Source organism: Lates calcarifer, linkage group LG2, assembly GCF_001640805.2.
Source record: "Lates calcarifer isolate ASB-BC8 linkage group LG2, TLL_Latcal_v3, whole genome shotgun sequence".
Taxonomy (NCBI): Eukaryota; Metazoa; Chordata; class Actinopteri; family Centropomidae; genus Lates; species Lates calcarifer.
Window position 1 is genome coordinate 23,388,129 of NC_066834.1, and position 23,413 is coordinate 23,411,541.

At 41.3% G+C, this 23,413-nt stretch overlaps 1 protein-coding gene across 3 annotated transcripts in view; it reads right to left on the reverse strand.

The window, feature by feature from the left end:
- Positions 1–3,414: 3,414 nt before the first annotated feature.
- Positions 3,415–23,413, reverse strand: part of insyn1 (inhibitory synaptic factor 1) — a 45,873-nt gene continuing 25,874 nt past the window's right edge. For all 3 annotated transcript variants that reach the window (XM_051077146.1, XM_018666854.2, XM_018666855.2), the window contains one exon: positions 3,415–4,362. In XM_051077146.1, coding sequence (XP_050933103.1) covers positions 3,541–4,362 — 822 coding nt within the window. In that variant the 3' untranslated portion in view covers positions 3,415–3,540. The remainder of the gene's footprint in view (positions 4,363–23,413) is intronic.

Below are 23,413 nucleotides of genomic sequence, written 5' to 3' on the forward strand. Positions count from 1 at the left end.
CAGTGAGACTGCATTGAACTCTTTGCTTCATGGACCCATCACCAATCAGCAGAGAAAACAGAGATCTGTCATCTCTTTTCCTCTGCTCACTGATGAAGGCAAGGTGAGAGGAGTGTGGTAATTATATATGAAGGATGGGTGAGGAAGGGGTTGGGGGCTTATGTTTCTGTGTTTTACTGTCACAGTCACCTTATTAAAGTGATTTTGCTCCACACTGTTTGTCAGTCACTCAACAGAGAGTGTCCCGTTGGCAGTGATTAGAGGATTGATCAGGGATGTGAACTAATACATGCCCACCGCTGATGTCAAAACACAGATGGCATGACTCACTTTGCAGCCTTCTAAAAGAGATTTTGTTTAATCTTGTCTTATGGACAAGTCTGGCCAAATGACTTCCAGGGGGATGTGCGGCATCTATTTGTATTGATCTCCGTTAATTGCTGTGACAGTGAAATGTGAAATTAAAAATGAAGCAATGTGCAATTCAGACAATATCACTTATCTCCTCACACAATGAGGCTGTGAACATAAAGACAAGGGACTCACACATATGCACACATACGCAAAAGCACACAACATCTGTTATGCAGCGGCATCACAAAATGATTTTCCTGGTAGGCAGGTGATTTGCCATCAGTGTACTCAGGTTTTCATAACCTTTGGATGCCTCCCATCCTTGTCCTACAGAGAACCGAGGACAAAGCTCTGCCCTATTAGAGATGAATAATGAGCCTGTTGGCAAAAGAGACGTTGCTAATGTTTTGTCCAAATATCTAAAATCTGTCCCCAATGATAATGTATTCTGCACCAGTGCCAAGCAGCTCTATACTTGAAGAGGTGATTTCATCACAGATATGACTTATAAAATCTTTAGACTGGAAAAGGAAGGAAAAAGAACCCTCTCACAGTGAAATGTCTGGCGGGTGTATAGGCATCACAATAAGGGCTTGGTTTGTTTTCCTGTAATTGATGCTTTGCCTGTGTGGCGGCATAGCTTTGTTTGTTTATGCTAATGGCCGTGATGACCTGTTGGTCCCCAATCTAGCAGGGAAATGGCAGCCAATGCTTTGGGGAGTGAGCCATTGATCTCTATTCAGTGCCTCTTTCTTCGCAGGTACTTGGGATTAACTCAGCCAGCGCAAGACAAAAGAGAACATTACAAAACCACCAAAAAAATAAAAATCCCAATATTACTTCTGGTATACGCATGTGTAGCACATCAGCTTCAGGCTAATTGCGGCTTGTGCGGCTTCTACCAAGCTGCTTGGTGTAAAAGTGCTCACTCTGCTTCCCTTATATCGGGCTCTTGAGGCTTGATGTTAGCCTAAACAGCACAGCTGTAATTCCCCTAAGCAGTGCACTATGCAACTGTTATACATGAACAAACAAACTAAAAACAGAGAGGTGGGCTGTTAATGGATGTGCTACTCACGAACTGTCTGTAGAATAGTCTGTAGTGTTGCAGTGACCAGATGTAGAAGACTGGGCACATCCCAAGCCATGATTGACACAGAGAATCACTGACAAACATTGTACCCAGACCTCCTGTGCCAGCATGGGAAAATCACTAATAATTCTCAGCACTGAATAGTAATTGAGCTAATTGTTAGCCACATTTTTAACAATTATTGCTATTGTGAGTTTGTCAAACTTGTTAAACCTATACTACTATGTGCACTGCTGTTAGTGTTAGCTTAAAAAATGCTACCTTGAAAAAATGCTACTGCAGTAAGCAAATATGTTTCGATCTCTGGTTTACAGCTGCATAATATTTTCATTTGTACTTTATTAGTATAAAATTATGGTTGACTCAAATGTATTGCCAGTTATAGATCGTTTGAGAACATTTCTGCTGACTGAATCTGTGTTATCTGCATCAATCTAGTAAAATATTTTAATGAGAAGTTGACTTATTGGTTTGACTAAAGGAAAAGGAAAAATAATCTCTAATAGTTCTAACAACAAAAAGCCTGTGATGGCTCAATGGATGTATTCTGCACTTTGCAGAACATTTCACAGTGTGTTCCTACATCACTGAACTAATTCACCAAACTCTGCTACAAAACATTGCTTTAAATGTTTGTAGAGCAGGGATGAGTGTCTTTCTGTGTGAATAAATAAGACGCTTTGACCATTTCTCCCTACTGTGGAATGTTAAGTCCACATTAGGTGATCGGAGGCACAAAGGTCAGCTTTACAGAAGTCGGCAAGGATTTTCCTCTATGACACTGTACGGCATTTTACTTTTCAAACTGGAAACACAACATTAGGAAAGTAAGGGTGAGTGGACCAGGGGAGGAGGCTCACAAAGCCATTCCCCAGGGAAGATTATTGCTTGGTTTAAAAAAAAAAAAAAATCTTTGAACAGAAACACTTTCCCTTTCCACCATCAGCTCTCACTCCTGGACACACATTTTTTTGAAATGTCAGTTCTTTAGGGCCACAGTTCTAATTTTTGTTCCATTCAGTGTAAGTAAATAGGTCTGACTGTGAGTTTTTGTTCACAGATCCCAGGAGAGTGGCATGCATGCTCAGCAGAGAGACCTCTCACTGCAACCTCCCTCTAACATATTGATCAGGAATGGCTATTGGCGTTAGCACTGTGAATAAAATGCTGCTCTGCTGAGTTCACGTCCCCCGCTGGGTGACTGCATGGAGAGACAAAACCTTTAACAATTTCTTTGTGGACTGCTATTTAGCTTGGGATCCTAAGTCTAATGACATCACCGGTAGGTACGGAGGGAGAGAGAAAAAAAAAAGGAAATGTCACTTTGGTGGACCGCACATGTTCAAATTACTTTATATATCTTGTTTTTCTGCCTGCCACTCTCATGTTCCAGCCTCTGCAGCAGACCAAGAAGAGATCACATTGAGATGATTTATAAAAATCAAGGGCAGGTAAATAGTGTTGTTTTCTGGCTCTTCACTCAAAGTTGTTTGTTGACATCAAAAAGAGGAAGAGGTTTGACATGTGCATCTAGATACATTTCCCCCTCTGAAAGCAATAATCCTCTTGACATTTGAAAGAACTTGAACATGAAAAAAGACAATGTTTATACAGATTCAGAGTACAGAATGTGCAGCGTTTTGTATCCACATTATAGGAACAAGCATTATTTTTTTCTCTTTTGTGACTTATACTATTGTATGAGGAGGGGAAAGGACCTCTCCATACTCTTCATACTTCATTTCTAATTTTGAATGTTTAAAATGTTCTGTTAAAAATGATTGCTTTTGTAATTGCTGTCATTGTTTCAAATTATTACACATAGGGAATCCATTCAGTGTTATCTTTAAACAGTAGAACAGGCACTAACCTTTTGGTCCACCAATAACTTTCATCTTAATGATCTGCTTTGCTTCATTTCATTGTGTTTTCCCTGAGCCTCAGAATGACTTTAGGTAGTCGAGTGATTTCCCATATATCATTTATTTATTTAGTAATTAATTAATTTGTGTATTAATCTATGAGCTATGTATTTAATATTAAATAATGCACAGTCCTCTTCATGAGATTTATGATAAACTTTCAGAGCTTTCTCAGTGGTCCTTTGTTTTCTGTTTGGTTGGAATATAGGGCAGTACAGTTTGGGTGCTCTTGTCAGAGACAGTTTGTGTGCTGCTATTTCGTAACAGTTTTTTGCGGCAGCCGGGGTTTAAGAGACCTTTCCTGGGTAGTGTGTGAGCTCCTGTCGTCACCTTCACTGGCGAGGAGACATAGGAAGGGTCCAGACAGTTATGGAGGAGTGAGTGCTCCGAGGAAGAACGTTTGGGGGCGACCGAGCTAGCCAGGAGACTGGGCTCAGTATCACTGTCTGGCGTAGCACAGCCACTCTTGTCCTCCTGCAACTCGTCCTGCTCCTCCTCCTCCTCGTCATCGTCACAGCACAACGCGTGGTACAGAATTTTGTCACTGAAGCGCACTCTTTCTCTTGTGCCGGAGGTACGGGAAGTCTTGTGGCTGTGCGTGGAGCTGCTGGCCTCCTCGCTGGACGAATCTGGAGTAATAATGCGGGGCCCGTTGGGGATGGGCAGCCCGCCGTTCATCTGGGAGTAGACCGAGGCAGTGGTGGGGGGCGGGGTGGGGGTCTGCGTCTGGGTGGGGATGGTCCCACGGCCCAGCTCCGGTCGTAGGTCCCCTGATTGCTCACCAGGTCTGCGGGCGGCGGCACCAGCAGCTTCCAGGTAGCTGCAAAACTCCCAGCTATCCGAAAGTACATCTGCATTGAGGAAGTCCAGCCTGAAGGCCTCTCCCAAACCCCGCTCACTGCTGGACGTACTGCTGGCTGTGGCCACCGTCCAGTCATCTGGCTCCAGGTCAAAGTCAAAGTCGGACGTTAGTTTATCAATCTGACCCACCACCTGCAATAGAAAAGGGAGAGCACGAGAGAGAACTGATGAGATATTGTAGAGAAGCACATTTTTGGGGGCTAAGTGGAATAGAAAGAGATTTAATTCAGATCCAGATATTTTTATATATGTTTATTTTTATGTTCATGTAAGTGCTATGATTCTTGGATGGAAGTGCCGGTTGATTGGTCTGTCTGTCCACAACTGGCCAAGACTGAAATATCTTAACAGACACTGGATGGTACTGGAGCTGATGCTGGGTAGATATAAACATACTAAACATAATACCTGCAAAACATCAGCATGCTAGCAATGTAATTGGGCATGTTAGCATGCTGACATTAGCATTTAGACAGATGGATAGGTATATACTTTATTGTACCCATGGGGAGATTTTACTTGGACTCCACAAAGCTATTCTTACATGGGGAACCAGCAGCAGCAGACAGGAGACATCAAAGAGCACATAGAAATACAAAATACAATACAAAAATACAATACAAATAAATAATACAAAAATACACACACCACAAGGCATCAGTCAGTCCATGGCTCTGTACTGCAGCACAGCCTCCATAACCTCTGTTTATTTTAGGCTACTATTTAAAATACTGACTGATTCAGGCACAAAGGACTTCTTAAACCTATTCAATTTACACAGCTGATCTCTGTGTCGTCTCCCTGACGATAATAGTTCATACCCAGTACAGAATGTGGGATGGATCACAGATACATCCAGCTCAAAGCACAACTGTTTTAGCCTCAGAGCTGCTAGCATAGCTGTCGACTCTTAGTCTCTTTCCACCTAAGTGAGTAATATTTACATTCCACAGTGCAGGCAGCAGTTGACAACATAAAAAGTAAGTTTTCTTGTTATCCAGGTACAATTCTCATCAGCATTTGGCAATGTGATAATGTTTTGAAATAGGAAAAGGCAATATCTAAAGTAACTGTATCTGATGTGGTTTGTTCTCACTGGAACTTTGTATAATTTAATGTACAGAGGGGGTATATTATTAGCTACTTATATTTTTGTGCTTTTAGAAGCATTACAAATGCAAATACTGATCTTCCTTTTTACAGACACAGGACATCAGTAGACTCATCTGTATGACAGAAGTTGATATAAGAAAGAAACTTAACAATAAGTAGTAATAGTTAAACACACTTTAATATAAATCTTTGTGACAGCTCAGCTGATATTCCATTCCATGAAATTTCCAGATGCTTTACATCCTACTGATTTACCCCCCACAGGCAGGTTTAACAAAAGCTAAGATTTACTCACAGCTGCTAATAGATCTGTGTTTGCCTTTACAGCTTGCCATTACACTACTTTTCATCCATAAATCCTTAATTGTTTGTTCATGGTTTTCAAATTGTTTTTATTTCCACCAAGGCCTCCCGCGGACAGGTGTTGTAAATTAGCTTTATGCTACATGAAGACAAAATTAAATATCCGCTGGAATGAGGCTGTAGCATTGAAGACGTGTCACGACTCATCAGAGAGGCTTCTTCAGCTTAGGGAGAGAGAGAGAGAGAGAGAGGGAGAGAGGGAGAGGGAGAGGGCATGGGAGAAGAACAGAAGAAGCCTCTTAGATTAGTGGTGAAATCTGCACACATGCATGTTGTACTGTACAGCTGCCAGGATGAATGAGATGAAACTATGCAGACATATAGCTTCACGGTACAAACACTTAACCCAGTGCCTTTGATGCTTGTATACTTTGTACATTTGAATTCCAGTGTTATTGCAATGTCCATATTAAACAAAATAAACTCAAATGTTCACCTACTGTATAAATATGTACCCCATAAAAGCATTTCAGTTATAGTTACCTCAAATTTAACCTCAATGCTTCTGCCATCAGCAGCTACCATGTTGAGTGTTTGATGAATAGAAAGCACTTGAGCTGAAATCACACTGGTTTGCTGACAACACCTAAAAACCCATGCCCTCCATACTTGACATTTTAGCTCCTTCAATCAGCATGTTCTGCTCTCAACAACAATCTATTGTAAAATGAAAACACTCAGCATTCATGTGCTATAGCTTGTAAATGATACATTTTCCCAAACCATTCAGCAATTAAGCCTAGTGGTTTGTGCTCCAAAAAGTTCTTTCAGAACATTCACATACGAGTTTGCAACATAATTGCAGCTGAATAGTAGAGAAAGTGCGGGTTTACCCTGAGATTTGTGGAACGTGATCCTTTTTTTTCTGTCTGCCTCTATAATTAGTTGCAGTGTTTGCTTCTTTCTGGCTTCTTATGACTACAAATGAATACGGTTGTATCAACAACACAAAGTCTTATCCCCTGCCTGTAAAATTAAAATCCTTATTCAGTCTTTGTCCAACTTTGTCCAACAAGAGAAATTATGAGTCTCAGGCTGAAAATGCAAACATACTGATAAAAGGAGGAGTACTGTTCTGCTCACTAAAAGCTCAGGTGATCTGCAGGGCGAACGTGTGCAGCTGGAATCTGTGAGCTTAATGATCTTGTGCAAATATCTCAAGATGATGATTTGAACCAAGCATAAATTTGCTCACTAAATCCTTGAATCAAAAATAAGAACACTGACTTAAATTAGTGGCTACAAATGTAAGAAAGAACAAATGAATAAAGTGTGAAGATGCTGCTCTTCTCCTCACTGCTGTATTTTATACATATATCTCCTCAATCCTTAGCTCCTAACAATGATATTGTTAGCTGTCAAGTCAAACCACATGCATTTAAATCTGTCTGCATGCATGGCGTTAGCTCATCTGTCAGTGAGCTTCTCTGCAGATCTGCCAGTTGTGGCATCGTACACCTCGTGAGTACCTGGACCGTGCTTCTCTATTGGCAGACTGCCCGGAGGGAATTGGGCTGTATGAATCCTCTAATCCTTGAATTACTCAACCTGTTTGCTGTGTGATTTGCAGACTTTTTACTCATGGAGTTGTTCATGTAAGCTGTTTCTCAGACCCAGAGGAGGCTGAATAGCTTTGTTTACTTGATTACACAACGTGAGCGAGGAGACTTAATTTAATCAATGACTTAAAAAATTATCTGTCAAATGTTTTTCCCAAGCCTGCCATGACACCAGTGCAGGCTATTGATTGGTTAATGGTTATTGTAATGAGCAGCAAGTCATTTTACGTAAATCTTATTGTTGTTTTTGTTTAAAACAGTTTGAACTTGGACACTGTAGTGTGATATGTTGAATTAAGGGTAAAAGGAATTACAAAAAATAAAATGTCTAGTTACCATCATCACCCAAATGTTGCTGTTTCTCTGCAGTGGATCATGACTGCTTATTTTCCATTTTAAAATGCATTCCTCTGTGCTAACAGTAAACTGTGCAAGCTCCCATTGCATAGTCTGACCCCAGCCTGCGGTATGTAGGCTAATTTAGCTTGATAACTGTCTCAGCTCTGAGGGTCTGCTGAATCTTTCTAGGTCACAATGCAACACATGCTCAATGAAGCAACAATGAACACTAGTCCCTGCTTTTTCTTTCAGTCCAAGAACATGTGATGAAGGAGCTATTGAGTGAATTGGAGGAGCAGATTGCTTTAGCACACGGGATGAATGAACACATCAGGTACCAGTCATTTACAATGCGCACAGTGTGTTTGAAATAGAAAACACATTATGAAAATCTACAAGAATCTAAAATAGAGGACAAAAGTAATTATGAGACTTTACAATGAACACCATCATATCTGCGCATCAGTGAAGATAACATGTCTTACAGAGACGTTCCTGAAGTAGGACCCACTATGCAATAACAGGTGAGGGCAGAAAAATAAACATATCTTCAGAGTAAACAGAATTAGCCCAATACTCATTCCCTATGAAATAACCAGCTTGTGTTTACTGTACCAACACTCAATAATCTTGTGCACATATGTCTCATATAATAATTGAAAACACTTGTGTGGGTGGACAACACACAGTTACATGTCTGAGATATAGGCCTTTAGGGTAAATACTAGCATTAGTATCATAAGCATTTTTGACATCTTTGTTTTGTTTCTAGAAAATGTGAAACTCTGGATATGCAGCTTGAAGCTGTGATAAACCTCTGGAGTCAGGCTGTGTATCCCCCATGGACTTTATGGCGCTATCACTCTCTAAGTTTATGATGCAGTGATGACATATCCTTGTGACTGAAAAGACTCCATTTGCAACACAGTTAAGCAGTAATGTATAGTATAAGTGTGGATATAAGTGCTGGGGATTTGAGTTTAACTTTTGTCTTTAATTTTCTCTCAGTGTCTCTGCTGACAACTTCACTCACTTTCTTAGCTGTACATAGTGTCTGGTGGAAGCTACTAAAAAAAGATGTTGATGGCTATAACAATATCTATTATTCTCTCTGTGAATTATCAGTGCTCAAATTATGGCAATAAGCACATAATCATTAAAAAAAATGTAATTTCAGAGTATGGTCTATCCATTGTGGAAGCAGGATTGCCATGGCAACACTAAACCTGATCTTATTTATACAGACCATACAGAGCAATAACTAATGTATTTTTTTTTCTTTTTTCACTGCACACTATCATCCAGCAGCCATGAGTCAACTGTGGTCAAAGCACCTGATCAACACCGGGTTCAGTCATTTCAGAGATCTCAGAGGTGCTTTAAAAGAGAGGCTGCCTCAGCAGCATCAGGCGGAGGTTTATTACTGTACCTCAACACCTGTCTGAGATGATTGGCCTGGGTAATTGAGGGTCCGAGTGAAAGAGGGCACTTGGAGTCTTGTCTGTGACAGAAGGGTACAGTGATGGGAAAGACAGGCAGGGATAATCTAAGACAGAGTGATGGTCAGTAATGTAAAAACTCTCTGAAGAGCCTCTTCTCAGGCGGAGTGGTGATTTGGGAAATAGATTCAGTACTGTCCACTGTCATTACAAGAGTCCTTCTCACTAATATTCAGCTCCACCTGGTATCATGATTTATTTATCGCGAATGGGTACCTGTTTCCTTTCCCCCAAGTGAGCGTCTGTCCTCTGTTAATGCTAATTGAAAATGTACTGGAACATTAGTAGAGGAATAAGTTATTCTACGAATGTTTAATGTGTTGTTGTTGGAAAATACAGATTGAGGTCAAAATCAGCAAATGTGAAAATTTGGGTGCAAAATTGCCTCTGATGAGGAGGGGGGTATTTACCACATGCTCTAATCGCTTCGTTGAGCTTTAAACAGATGTTTAACGGGATGAGCTTGTTTTGATGTGCATTGGTGGCTCTCTGTTTAAAAAGATTTTTGTTAACTGTCTAGTAAACAGATGCAGATTGCCTGCCTTTAAAGTCTTGTTATGTTACTGAAAGTGCATCCTTAACATGTTTCTAATAATCCTAGTGGAAGGTGTTTTCCAAGTCTACGCTGTAATACATATTTTAGTATTTATCAGTAAATGAAAACAGTTCTGAAACATGGCATTTGTAGCAATGCAGTTTGTACATATGTAAAAAATACATCAGGTGTGAGCTACCAAAATAAATGAGACATAACACCCTCACTGGGCTCATTTGAAATGCACACTGTATGAGTGAATTTTCTGTGGATCGCTTCATTACGCTGTGTTCAAGTGGCCTCTCTCCATCTGTTCCTGTGCCACCCGTTCTTCCAGGAGTCATTTTCAGAGTAGACTGAGAGATGTTTGCGGTGCTTGTTTGTTAATTATGCAGCATCCAGCGTATAGCATGGCTTTGCTTTCTTTTCATGGGAAAAATCTGAAATGTGTTCAGTGGAGCTATTCAAACACATCTAAGTGTTATTTCTTTTCTCAACATGTCACAATAGATTTCCAGCCTGCCCCTGTGCAGCACTTCCAGCGCTGGAAGCGGTTTGTGCCAGTTAGGAAGTCTCAGCAATTATCAAAATGGCCTCGCATGCTGGCTTCGTAAGTAAAACGTTCGCAAATATTGTTTTAATGCAGTTAGCTCCTGCAGTTTTTGCAGTTCTTCCTCACTCTGTACCCCATGCTTATTTCCCCTCTGTTTAATTCTCCTCGAGATGTGAAGAGGGGAGCATCCAAGCCACTCACATTGTGGTGATATGGTTTATCTTATCCCCCAGAAGCTAATGCATCATCCCCGTCTTACTCTGAGAGAACATAAGTACTGGATACACCAGAAAACTTGTCCAGTGACTCGTAAATGTGTGCAATCTCTTCCAGACATCTTATTCACAATCGGATGAAACAGCATTTTTGGAGCATTTTGTATTTCTTGTTACGTACTTAATATCACCCAGTTGTATGTGAACACCATGCAGAATGTTCCATATCTGCACAGCTCTGTTGGCTTAAATGCTTAGGCCACATGACTTGAAAGCTCAAAGGCAAATATGCGGAGCAGAGGGACAGAGCAGGTGCTCTGACTGACCCCACGTAAAATAACGCGTGTGCCTGTTTGCAATCTTGACAGAATTGTGTAGGAAGACTGAGACCGAAGCAGTGTGTAGACACATTCTGTGAAAGTATGAGTGCTTAGAACATACTGAACATATGGATGGACAGCAGTGGAATGAATTATGCAGCGGGAGTGTTGACATTTTTATACTCTCTATCTGCTGTGAAAATTTCTCTGGAATTGTAATACAGAAAATTAGTTTCACACTCACTCACTTGAGATTGTGTAAAATTTTAAGGGTGTCCGAAAACTTTTTTTCCACCACTGTATGTATGAAAAACAGGCCTCTTTGCTTATAGTGTGCAGTGTGCAACTGGGATGACAGGTTAACACCCTTTACCGACTGGTGTGCCTGTTCGATCAAAATATAAACATCTGCGAGCTCAAAGCATCAGAAGTGCAAGGAAATGTGGTGCAGTAAGGTGTATAATGTATTTCATACATTTTTTAGTGCATCTGATCCCTGCATCACTGGACTAATGCACTACTGATCATGCACTATCATCATGTTTGGCTACTTTGCATGCCATGCTGCACAAATGATAGTGCCTGAATGTGGAAGGTTAAGTATTCATGTGTTTGCATGTTTCTATATTTGTAGAGCACATTGTGCTACTGTATTTTTGCTCTGTTCATTAACACTGCATCTGACATGCTGCTACATACCATGGGACTAACGTGTCAATATGTTTCTGCAGCAAAGTCAGCAAGACTAATTTCGGTATGCTTATTGATATAGTATATTGAATGTATTCTAATGCAGTTGACTCCGCAGAGGTCCAGTGAGGCTGTGGGCGGGCGACATTACAGACGAGCAAGGGGGACCTGATTTAGGTCAGGCCATCTTGATTGGTGAGATGTGTTGCGCGGTGTTGGCACAGGGATGAAGTGTCCTTTGAAGTGTTCGCTGGAAGCATTTGGTGTAATTATCCTGTCATGAGAGGGGCTATAAGCCTGAGACTTCATTAGGCACATGCCTCCTGCTTTTTCATCTTTTCTCAAAAAACACTCATCTTTATGGAGGTCTTAAAGTGCTAAACAACGCTGTGATGAGCATAGGGCCAATACCTCCTGACAACTCACTAATCAAAAGCATCATTACAAACTTCACTGCATAATGGGCCTCATTTATCCCTTTGGGGCTTTAGAAGAGGTGGGCTTCTGCAGTCCTTGAGGTTTGAGAAATCAACCACTTCCTTTGCCAAATTTAGGTCATTAGACCGGGCAGACTCATCCACCTGCTATATGGCAAATTCGGAAGGTTTATACTACTATCCTGGAGAGGTTATGGGTTGTACAATCAGTGAGGGAGCAAGATAGGAACAGCAATGGGGAGGCAGCAGATGCAGCATGCGTTGGTGCTGGCAGAGCACACTGATCATTTATTGAGGTTCTCCTTCATTGCTTCTATCTGTGTTGAGAAGCCTAGAGCTGGTAATGAGCAGAAAAAGATGGTAGTGCCACGCTACGGGGCTCCTCAGTCTGTCTGCTTCCCTGAGATAGCACTCGGATTAGGCCTGAGTACTGTCAGGTCACGCTGTTCACACGCAAGGGGAAAAAAAGGGTGTGCATGTGAGTGAAGCCAGACCACACTGACCTGTTTTAATGACTCAGTGGAATTTTCATTAAAAATCATGTTGTCTAGGTGTAGAGAGACAGTGAAAGTCCAAAGTGATTGTAGTTTGTCAGAGCAGAGCGCAGCAAACCTGTGTGTATGTGTGTGTTTGTGTGTGTATGTGGTGGATTGGATGGGGTGGGCAATGTGTGTAGTTGACCTGTACTGGAAAAAGGGGAGAATCTCTCTGGCAGGGGAGAACACAACTCTACAGGAACCGGGTCAGCCCAATCCAGCAGTAAATCCCTCACCCTGACACTTCACACTGCCAGTTTATCTACAGGCCAAACCAGTAAATAGATAAGCAGTAAGTCTGCCCTTCCAAAAAAAAAAAAAAAGATACACAGTACAGTACATTAGCTCCATAATTATCACAATCCCATTTTGTGCAGGTGACTAATAAGTCATTACATTAGGGTTCAAATGTATGACTGTGAAATGACTGAATATGTGTAAAATGTATGAAGATTTCTATTACAGTTGATTTGTCACAATGAAAATGGCTCATGTCGTTCTTACTATAGTAATAAATTGGCGCTACAAACTGCTGTAAACATGTTAGTACATAAAAATATCACAGCATAATATGTATATTTACCATGTTGTCAAACCCTGTTCACATCTGCTGCTATTAAGTATACACTGTACACACCTAATTACAGACTGAGTTGTTATGTTGGAGTCATTGCTTTTGGTGCTTTCTAGGGCTGTTTATTGGCCCTGTATCGTACAGCAAGCAGCAGTAGTAGTGGTAGTTCAAACAGTCAATCAGTTGACATGAATTACGTCATTATTTTCCCTCTCTTTTTGTCAAAGAAAACAGTTTTTGCAGAACATTTTGTTTAAAAATATACCCATTGAAAGTGCATACTTTAGCTCCAATTAAGATATTCTGTGGTGCAAATACTGGCAGCAATGTGGGTCTTGGACTCATGTAACTGTAGAGAGACACACACACATACACACAAAAATATTTTTATGTTAATCTAAGTTCTAACAATCACCAGTCACCTCAGTTTCAAAGATAATGAAGTAAGAACATAAGTAAGAAAGGTGATGGACAGAGGGCTGAAGGAGAGGAGACAGCCAAGCTGCAGGCCAGGAAAATTGTCTTCTTTATCCAAGTGTATTTTCACATTTAACTTATGCTGCTTTTTAAGATCTCATTGCCGGCTTTGATCCACTTCTATATCTATGAGGAACATATTCATATGTGTGAAGAGTATAAAACTTCTTTACAACATCCGACACGTTATCACTCATATACAGTCACAGCCATCAATGCCTTTATCATATGTGAGGATGAAACCGCAAACAACCCACTCAGCAAAAATATTTTGCAGTGGGCAGACCCCTCAGCCAACAAGTTCTATTTATGGCTGTGTGAGAAATGATCCATGTCTAGAGTTACCATGCAAAAGATGTCACCTGCCCTCTTTTTGTAATTAAAAATCCTTCTTTCCAGATTCGTGTTATGGCTCCTATCACGCTTTGTCGTTCTGAGCTGGGGGAGAGATGATATTGCCTAATGACAGTTTCTGTGCAGCAGTGCTTGGTGTTATTTCACAATTCCAGGGGTGTAAATGGATTTACACACCCCCAAAAATCTGGAATAACACAAGTTGCCAAGTTGCCAAAAAAGCTACCCCAGAGGCAAACCTTTTTTTTATCAGAGGAGAACATGTTTTTACTGTTTTCCCAACAAGATTCTGCCGTCAGATCTATCAGCACAGTTGGTGGTGAAGAAAATAAGAAGAGGTTGAATAAACAGTCTGTTTGAGGAGGATCAGATATGTGGATGTGTAAAACTGGGCAACTGTGTCGTGCAGCTTAGTGTTAATAACTCAGGTATCATCTGTGACAGCTGCCACGCTGTCTTCAGTTGTCGACATGACTGTATTCATGTCAGCAAGTCGCAATTGCTGCTTACACTTAGACATACTAGTTCAAGTAAATGTAGAGGATGTTGTTGCTCTAGGAATTACAGATGGTTTCTTTATTGACACAATTTTTTGTCAAGTTCAGTGTTCAGCTTTACACTGTCAGCTGTCCATACTGTCATAGTTTGTCTTACGCAAGCAGCAAAACAACTGTAATAGTGCAAGAAGAGCCTTAAGTCATTTCCTAGAGCTGCAAGATGTAAACTGCTAGAAAACTGCAGCAGTAAAATTAAATCAGTAAAAATAAAGTTAAATAATCTTTTCCCTAAGTATTTAGTTGCTCAAAAGGCCCCAGCGTTTTGCATAAGTCCCCATTCCTAAAAAACAAAATAGGTCATTTGCCAGTGCCATCTAAAACAACAAATATGGCCACTCTGAAAATGTCTCACTCTGTTTTTTGTCCTTCTACATTTGGCAAAGTTCAAGACACTAAAATTACAAAGAGGAAGGAATGCTGTCATGGTTAAAAACCAAACACGGACTGTTGGTAGGAGACGGGATGTAAAATGAGGTCTCAGAGTCATGTACTTTGTCAACTATCCTCCCCAAACTCCTTCCTGAGCCCTATTACCGTGGTATAACAACTTCACAGTACCTCTACCCAGAGAGGACAGTCATTAATCGCACAACCTCAAAAGGTCACTTGTCAGGAAAACATGGGCCGAGGTTGTTTCAAGCATCTGAACAACTAGTGCTGTTGGTTTCCTGGTGAGGACAGTCTCTGTATTATGTTCCAAAATGTTGGCATGTAGTGTGGAGGAAATATTCTAAAGTATGTAGAATGTACTAATAATTTGGATACTGGCATTGGCAACGTAGTGAAACAACTATTCACCATTCAGGCAGCATCTGTAGCTCTGTCCCATAATGAATTACACATCCAATATTATGAATTATGTGGGCATGTCCCTTCTTTCATTCAAGCATCAGCCATGGATCTGCTGTGCCTGGCTGTAACTGTTATTTGTAACAGCACTGTATTACTGTGCAGCATCTATACTTGTTCACACACCGAAAGTCATATACCCTGATGAAGTAAGATATATCCATCATCAACATGCCAACAACAGAGACAATAGACAATAAAATGTAAATGAACTGCACTTGTAGAGAGAAAAACCCTGTTCAAATGGCGGAAAAGCTAACCAAAGTTCTCTGAACTCAGGGGCTTCTGTTGTTATTGCTCTCTGTATTAGCATGCTTATAGTTAATGATGCTAATTATCTGGCACCGGGGAATATACAGTATATGTGAATATTGATCAGTAATCAATGTTAATTACTAATCATCACACCTGCTACCTGTGATTAATTTTTGACTGCTTTTCAACTCAGAGTCACTTCTGTGTTTTCCTATAACTTTAAACCTAGTAGCTGTAAATGAGTCGCAAGTGACATAATATCATGCCATATCCACTAGCCTACAGAGTCTCTTTTGTGGAGAAAAAGTAGTTGTTCTTTTTCTTTTATCTGACACATTTATCATTCAAAGCATGACCAACAATGGCTACACAGCATTTTTCATGGAATTTAACAGGTGTTACAGCACCAGTCTACATTTTTAGGCCTTGAACAAACATTGAGCTAAAATAGACCATTCCACCACAGACTCTGCTGTGCTGTGCATTTCAATGCACTACAACTGTCTTTTCAGATGTACAGCACTTGTACCATTTTTCATTTTGTTTAAACTTGGGGTTAGTTTTCATTGCTGCTCATTGTTGGCGGGCCAAGGCTTTGGATGAAATGTCCAGGCTGAGAGAGCAGCAGCTAACCCTACTATTAATACAGGGCATGCAATCAATATGCCACTGGCATTTCTAGGTTTCCTTGGCCTGCAGCGCTTATCTTAATGGGAGTGTGCTCCCATTTTCTTTTATTGTGTGAACCCATATATCATTACCCACCAAATATAGCTGGATCTACCGTGCTGAAGCGAAAACATTGAGGCTCAGGGGAAAAAAAAAAAGAAAAAAAAAAAAACATTTATGCAATTTATTTTTATTTTAACCTTCTCTCTGCTGCTGCTTTATGGTTGTGGCAGTAAACCTCAGGAATTCATTTATAGATAGTTCATCTTCTTTGTCTTTGCTTTGTACTTTGAGACAAATGGTTTTCTGTGGTGATTATCAGCCAGCCAGTGTTTGCAGCGGCGTGATTCCTCATGAGCCATGCCATGTCAGTACAGGATGATGTGCTGTATGTGAGGGACTTGATATATGGGTAGAAACAGGTTTGTGTGCACAGATATCTTCACTCCCCCCTCCTTCCTGCTCACCTGGAACATGGTGCACTATTCTGCTGAAAGACATTGCAATGAAGAGATGCATCTGGTCAGCAGCAAGGTTGCATAATACTTTGTGGCATTCAGAAAATCCTCAGCTGCTAGTAAGGCAGCTAATACAGTTAGTACCAAGAAAAATGTTCCATGCCAGCAGATCACCTTCATCATTTACTGACAGTGACAATGACCCTGAGATTTTTGTTGTTCCTCTATTTAATGATTTGATGATCGTGAGCCTTGAGAGGCCTAATCTTGCAGTTAGGTAACACGAGGTGAACCTGGCATGATTTACTACTGTTGTAACACTTCCAAGGTTCGATGATATGTTTATTCTTAGATGCCTTTTCACACAGTTGTTGCACTAAGCACTTACTTGTGGCCACTCTGTTAGCTTGAACAGGTCTCCTCTGACCTCTCATCAACAAAGCATTTTCGCCCTCGGGCCTGTGACTGTGACTCACTGTCTGGAGGAGTGTGCTGCTTAAAATAAGCACTCTATTTTACCTTTGCCGTGGTAACAGATATGCTATGATAGGGTCCCATTTACAGGGATGCATAATCCCAAGGCATTATTTACCTTTTAAGTTGTACTTAACTTTAAAACAAATTAAAAAAAAAAAAAAAAAAACATTAAATCATTAATCCTGTGATAATAGACATACATATTTAAAATCATGGGCCAGGACAGATGGGAGAACAAGAGAACTCTAAGTAGTGAAGACTTCAAGAGATAAAATAACCTGTAGCAGCTCTATTAAAAAATAATTGGAGATTGAATTTGTGTACTCGTTAAATGTTTGTTTGAGCCTTTACACCCAAATGAGCTTTATTTGGTGTGGTGCTAGCAGTTACGAACCAGAAAATGTGCCCATATCTCCGTGAAATCACCCTGGCTTCTGTTACTGTGTTCACAGTGTCGTTCTTGCACTCACTCAGTGGAGCAGATCAAGGATTGTTCTCTTGATGACATAACGAGAGTCTTGACTTTTTTTATATAACAGAATTGTTCATGGACACACATATATGTAATGTTACAAGAAATCTAACAATCTATGTAACATACCTTTGGGTACATGTACGTAGTTTTAGGTAGTTTTAATTTAGCTTGTTGACTAGCCTTTCATATATCACAAACATCTTACAGATCTTTTTGTCTGCAGAGAGAACTTCATTTGTGAGAGGGTCATGACACCTACATATATTGTCACGGGAGGCGAAAACAAAGATCTTGAGTGAGGCTCACCCCCCCTCCTCCCCCTGCCACCGTGCCGAAGTAGGCCACAGATATTGGCATGACTCGCTCTCCTACTTCTTTCTCTCAAAACAATTTTGTCATTGCTTCCAGGGTTCTGCCATTTCTATCTGTGACAATCTGTAGGGCGGCCGCCTCAGAGAGTGACAAAACCTGTCACAGTGCGTCACTTTCACTCTCTCCCCGGCAAGCGGCAGGACATCTTTGAGTCTGCAGCACCTTTATCAGATATGGCAGTTCCTAAAGCTCTGCCTATAACAGCAGGCAAGTTGGAGGAGAGGAGCCGGCGACTTTACAGAGACCTATTTGCAAACAAAATCACTGGGAGACATTCCCCACAAGGCACCATCTGGCTGCCGCACATACCTGCCTCCATCACTCCCTCGCCATCACCACCTTCTCTATTTATAGACGCTCTCCTGTCCACCCACCCGCACATTGCATCTTGTAAAACAGCAACCAAAATCTTGCAAAACTGAAGAATCTCCTTCAGGCAATCAATCATCAGGGTGGCAGATGTCAACACATCTCCCCGTAATGTGTGGATAACATCTTCCTAACAGTCTGCCGTCGCTAACAATAGAAATGAACAATCAGCCGGCTCCTTGCCAGACCTTGCGGAGATAGCGAGGCCGGCAATGACCTCCTTTGTCATTATCTGAACTCTTCTCCTATTTTTAGCTCGGCTGTGTTAGAGTAAATAGTGAGATGAGCTATGAAATAGAAAGAAGCGCCTAAAAACTCACTGCGCTGGCTGCTGGGGGGGTGGGGGGCAGATGGTGAGAGGGCATTAGGTGTGATCTTATCTTTGCGTATTCCAGGTTCAACAGAACAGAACTGTGATGATGTGGGATGTCAGCTGTCAACCACCAGTGGGCTTTCAGAGTTATCAATAAAGCAATTAGTGTCTCATCTCTGAGGGGAGTAGGCTGAATTCTGATCATTGGTATTATGTTATTGAACAAGCATTCCCCAGCGAGGGAATGATATTGAGAGCCCTAACACAGAACACAGACGTGCCCTTGCAAGCTAGTCAGACATTTGCTGCATTTTGGTAAGGTCCACAGTGACTATATTTTCAGTGCTATAAGAACCCTCACAGCAGTGTACTACTTTGATTGCAGTGCTAAAATGTCACATATAATTAAACTTAAGCAAGGACTGCAAAATACTGCCTCTCTAATAGATGCTCTCTCTGCATCCAAGCACAAATTCCCCTGTATTTATTTGTGCATTTAATGTATCCTCTTTCCATTAATGCTCAATCCAAGATTTTGTACTCTCAGAAGAAGAATGAACTTTGACAAAATTCCAATGTGAAATATGTCATCAAAATCCAGATGTGCTGGCATGGCTCCCCATTAAGAAGCTGCAACAGCCTCTCTCACTCTCTCTTTCTCTATCTTTCTGCCCCCCCCCCCTTTGGTAGATTTCATCAGCCATCTCATTGTGAGAACAATTAGTCAATGTGCATGGATCAGCTCCTTTAATTACGTATTGAAATATTACTCATAAACTCAAAAACATATTGATTACTTGCCTGAAATCTGCAGAGAATACATATATGTTCCCCTCAGAGCAATACCACAGCGTACTTTCCTCCCAACAATTCTCTTGATTTGCGTTTTAATGTGTGAATGTGTGTGTGTGTCTTGATAATTATAGGTTGCAGAGTTGGCAGGGAAACATGGTGGTGTGTGGAGAAGCGCTACCTCTCTCACACAAGCCCTTCCGGCAAGAAGAGCCTGGTAAACAAATCTCACCAAAGTGAGAGGGAAAAAATTGTTTAACTGGGGCAGTATTTTATTGCACTATTAATATTTTTCTGCTATTTTCTGGACTCATTTTTGATAGTTCTTCTCCCCCACTGTAGGGGAATGGGTTGTGATTGTCCAGATGAAGGCATACAGCCAGATAAGTCTGTCTCTTTCCTCAGTGTGCATAATCAAAAAAATGCCATGGTTAATTCAGGCCATTTGCATTTCAAATGTCTGCCCTGTGAAGAGAAAATAAGTCAAATTTCAGACTGACTAAATCTGGATTGTCAGGCTCACATAATGTATAGTCAATGTAAATGAGAAGTCCATGGTGGCCAAGCAGGAATATAGTCCATTGTAATATGCGTCATCCATCCATCAGATTTCCTCCCATCTGCCAAAGTCTGCTCTGCTATCTTGTGAGGGGAAAAAAAAACACATAACACAGTGGGGTTATCTACCTGCATTCTCCAGGAACATTAAAAGGGCCAATTACCACAGACAAATAAGCAACGTACAGTGAAGGTGAAGGACAGGAGAGGCAATTTTCCATCCTTTTCTCCTCTCACTTCATCTCATGCTTTCATGCTTTTAAATTGCCAGTCCATAAACAGTGGGCCCATTGTACTGTGCTGTTGACACAAATTGGAAGGCGTGAAGAATGGAGATGTATTGTTCCATGTAAGGCATATTCATCTTTTCAATAAAGTTGGCAGTGGTAGGGAAGAGAAAGTGTGAAGTCAGGCGCAGCATGTAATTAGCAGGTAGAGGTATAGTACGGATGCTTCCTCGAGCCATCTGTGGGGAACATTTGCGAGAATCTCTGCAACTGAGCGTCCCTCGTTTCTTTGTCTTCACCTGCACTTCTCAGTGACCCTCTCCTCTATATGCTCAGCCTGCCAGCGAAATCGCCTCCTCCAAACCCACTGTAGTGCCTGTTTGCGAGTCTGCGTGATGCAATAACTGGTGTTTGGCGAGGCACCTTCTGATGCAAGCTCCTCGCTTTTCACACACATTTCTACAAGGTTCCTGGAAACATTTGAAAAGGGGCTGCATTAATAATCCATGGATTCTGTGTCCATGCGTAAATGCGGCGCCAACCTACAAGTGCAAGTCCTCAGTTGGCCACTGTTTTGACACCTTTCAGGGTTTCTCGCTCTCTCTCTGGCAGTCGAGCTTTGATTGATGACAACAAAAGGAGTGGTGAAATCTGAGGGCTGGATGGAGAGATAACTGACTGGCTGAGAATGACTCAGTCTGTAGCAGAGAGTCAGTCTGCTGCAGCCTGAAGGGAGAGAGAGAGAGAGAGAGAGAGAGAGAGAGAGAGGGACAGGAGTGCAAGAGCAAGAGGGAGCTGGGAAGGGAGAAGATATCACGGGGTAAATGAGGCCTTGCAGTTTGGTAGTGCACATAGCTTCATCATCCTTGGCTCATGTTTGGGAGGCAAACATGACTGGGCTAATGTTGCTTTATTTGAGAAGAGAAACATCACTGACAGTCAGAGTGATGTGACCAAACACACAGCGGGGCCTCGCCAACAGCATTCTATCTAATCAATCTACTGTGGGAGGACAGAAAACACACACACACACATATACACACACAAATAACATGCACTCACGCAAGAGCGCACACCCACAATAGGCACCTGCAAAACTACAGTATAGGCACACACTCTCCCATACACTCAGCCAATCTCATATCTTCTGGCAGATACTCACACACCCACGCAAACACATGCATCAATCACTAGCCCTTTTTTTCCCCTTTCAAATAAAAACACACTGTCATACACACACAACAGATAAATACGAGGAACACGCCAAATCAGTCTGACTGCCAGGCTGGCACATGCCACTTTGATCCTGATGGGAAACAGTGATTATTCTGATGGCAGCTTATACGTCTAACCTCAGGGTTATAGAATTTTATTTATAGGACGACAATAACCCTTAGGAATGTGTATTGCAGCTCTGACTGCATCTATGACATCATCAGGCAAATTCCCTCCCAAGTGACCTTGGCTTTTATGTAGTGAATCTACACAGATGCAAAGAACTCGCAATGTGATCAAGTCAGTCACGGCAGTGTAAAATGCCCCTCTCCCCACCCCCTTTGTAGCCATCATTTATGCTTCATGTTTTTTTGTCACAAAGTGATGGCTGCCAATGATGTCAGCGTGGCGGCGGGTGCAGTGTGGACACTGGCGTCGGGGGCTTTGGCGTGCTCTCCCTCTTTAAATAGCCCCAGATCTAATCTGCAGACAGCAGCAGAGTTCTGACAGATCCTGCCTCTGTGCCTCCTCCCACTAGGTGACACATTCTTTATTTATTTTTCCTCTCCTCCGCTCTGGTATTCACTCCATGGAGCACTGGCCCCTCAAGCTATTGTCAGTTCCGTTCTCCTTCCATGTCTGAAAAACCAAATGGATTTACAGGGTTTACTGTCAACCCCTCCCTTTTTCTAGGCTTATGAATGTGGTACAGTCTTCTATTTCTACTCTTTTATTTCCACACTTTCCATCCCTTTATTATGACTTGGGTTCTATTGGACTGTTGTTGTGGCACTAGCTTAACTTTGTTCAAGAATGTCTTTCACAGGTGACATTATAGTATGTCTTGACCTGTGTACAATATAGTACAGTCTGTCTTCAACACTGGAAGTTTATGAGGCGGTCACGACCATTTCAAAGTCAGACAGCAAATCGGTATAGTTTGAACCTTTAACCCTCGCTGCTGCTTTTCCAGGATGCCCGACAGTAAGATGGAGAACATACTGTAATATGAGACAGCCCTCCCAAGAAAAATGACATGATCACTTTCAGTTCAGCAAGTGCCACATAATGACATATAGTATAGTAGACTAGTAATTTTCACCCATACAGAAATGTTGTTCTAGTACTTTTTAAGTACTTTTTAAAATCTAAGCCTTGGACTTCACCCAACCACAATCAAGTTGTTTCAGTGGCCAAACCTGACTGAACCGTAACCATAGCCTTGTCAAATCATCCTTCAACTGCTCTTTGTTTTGGAAGGCACAGCCAAATTATGTCCTGTTGATAGGGGTGTCACAACAGAGAATGCTTGTGTGTGTTGTTATGGAGGGCAGTGATTTTGTTGTTCAGTTTGGATGACTTGGGTGGTTGACACCAGTCCAGAGCTTGTGCTCCCTCAAGCTCCAAATACCAAAAGGTGCAATGAACATGGTTGTTCCTCGACACCATCTTGTCTGATATCTTATCTTCCACCTTTGAGAAAGGTTCTGAATCTGCAGCTCCTCAAGGGTAGCTCTGTCAAAAATTATATTTAGATTATACTGTACAGAATAGCTTCAGTGTGAATATTATGCATTCTTATGACAACTTCACATCCAGCTAGAGTTACAAAGATGTGATTATGTCAAAGCAAGAAGGTATTTGCCTTATGAACTGTGTTAAGACATAGTTCATCATTAGCTTTAGTGCAGTAATAGTGCTCCTGAGATTCACTAAATCATTATTGGCTCCATCACACTGAACCTAAGTCTTCCAATCAAGACATTAGGTTCTAATTATATGGCAATAAATGAGTGTAACTAAAAGAATTGCGTGATTCATCAAAATAGAGTGATAACAATTATTCACAAAGACAGCAGCGAGTGGAATTGCTCAAGTGGTCAGCATCATAGTAGAATGTTGAATCCAGTGTGGAGATGCCTTATGATGAATGAAACCTAGGAGTAGCATCACATGTCCAAGTCTTTTTTAAGTCTTCAACTGTGATTCTATTTGTAAGAATGTGAAGTTTTCACTTCTCACTCTCCATTAAA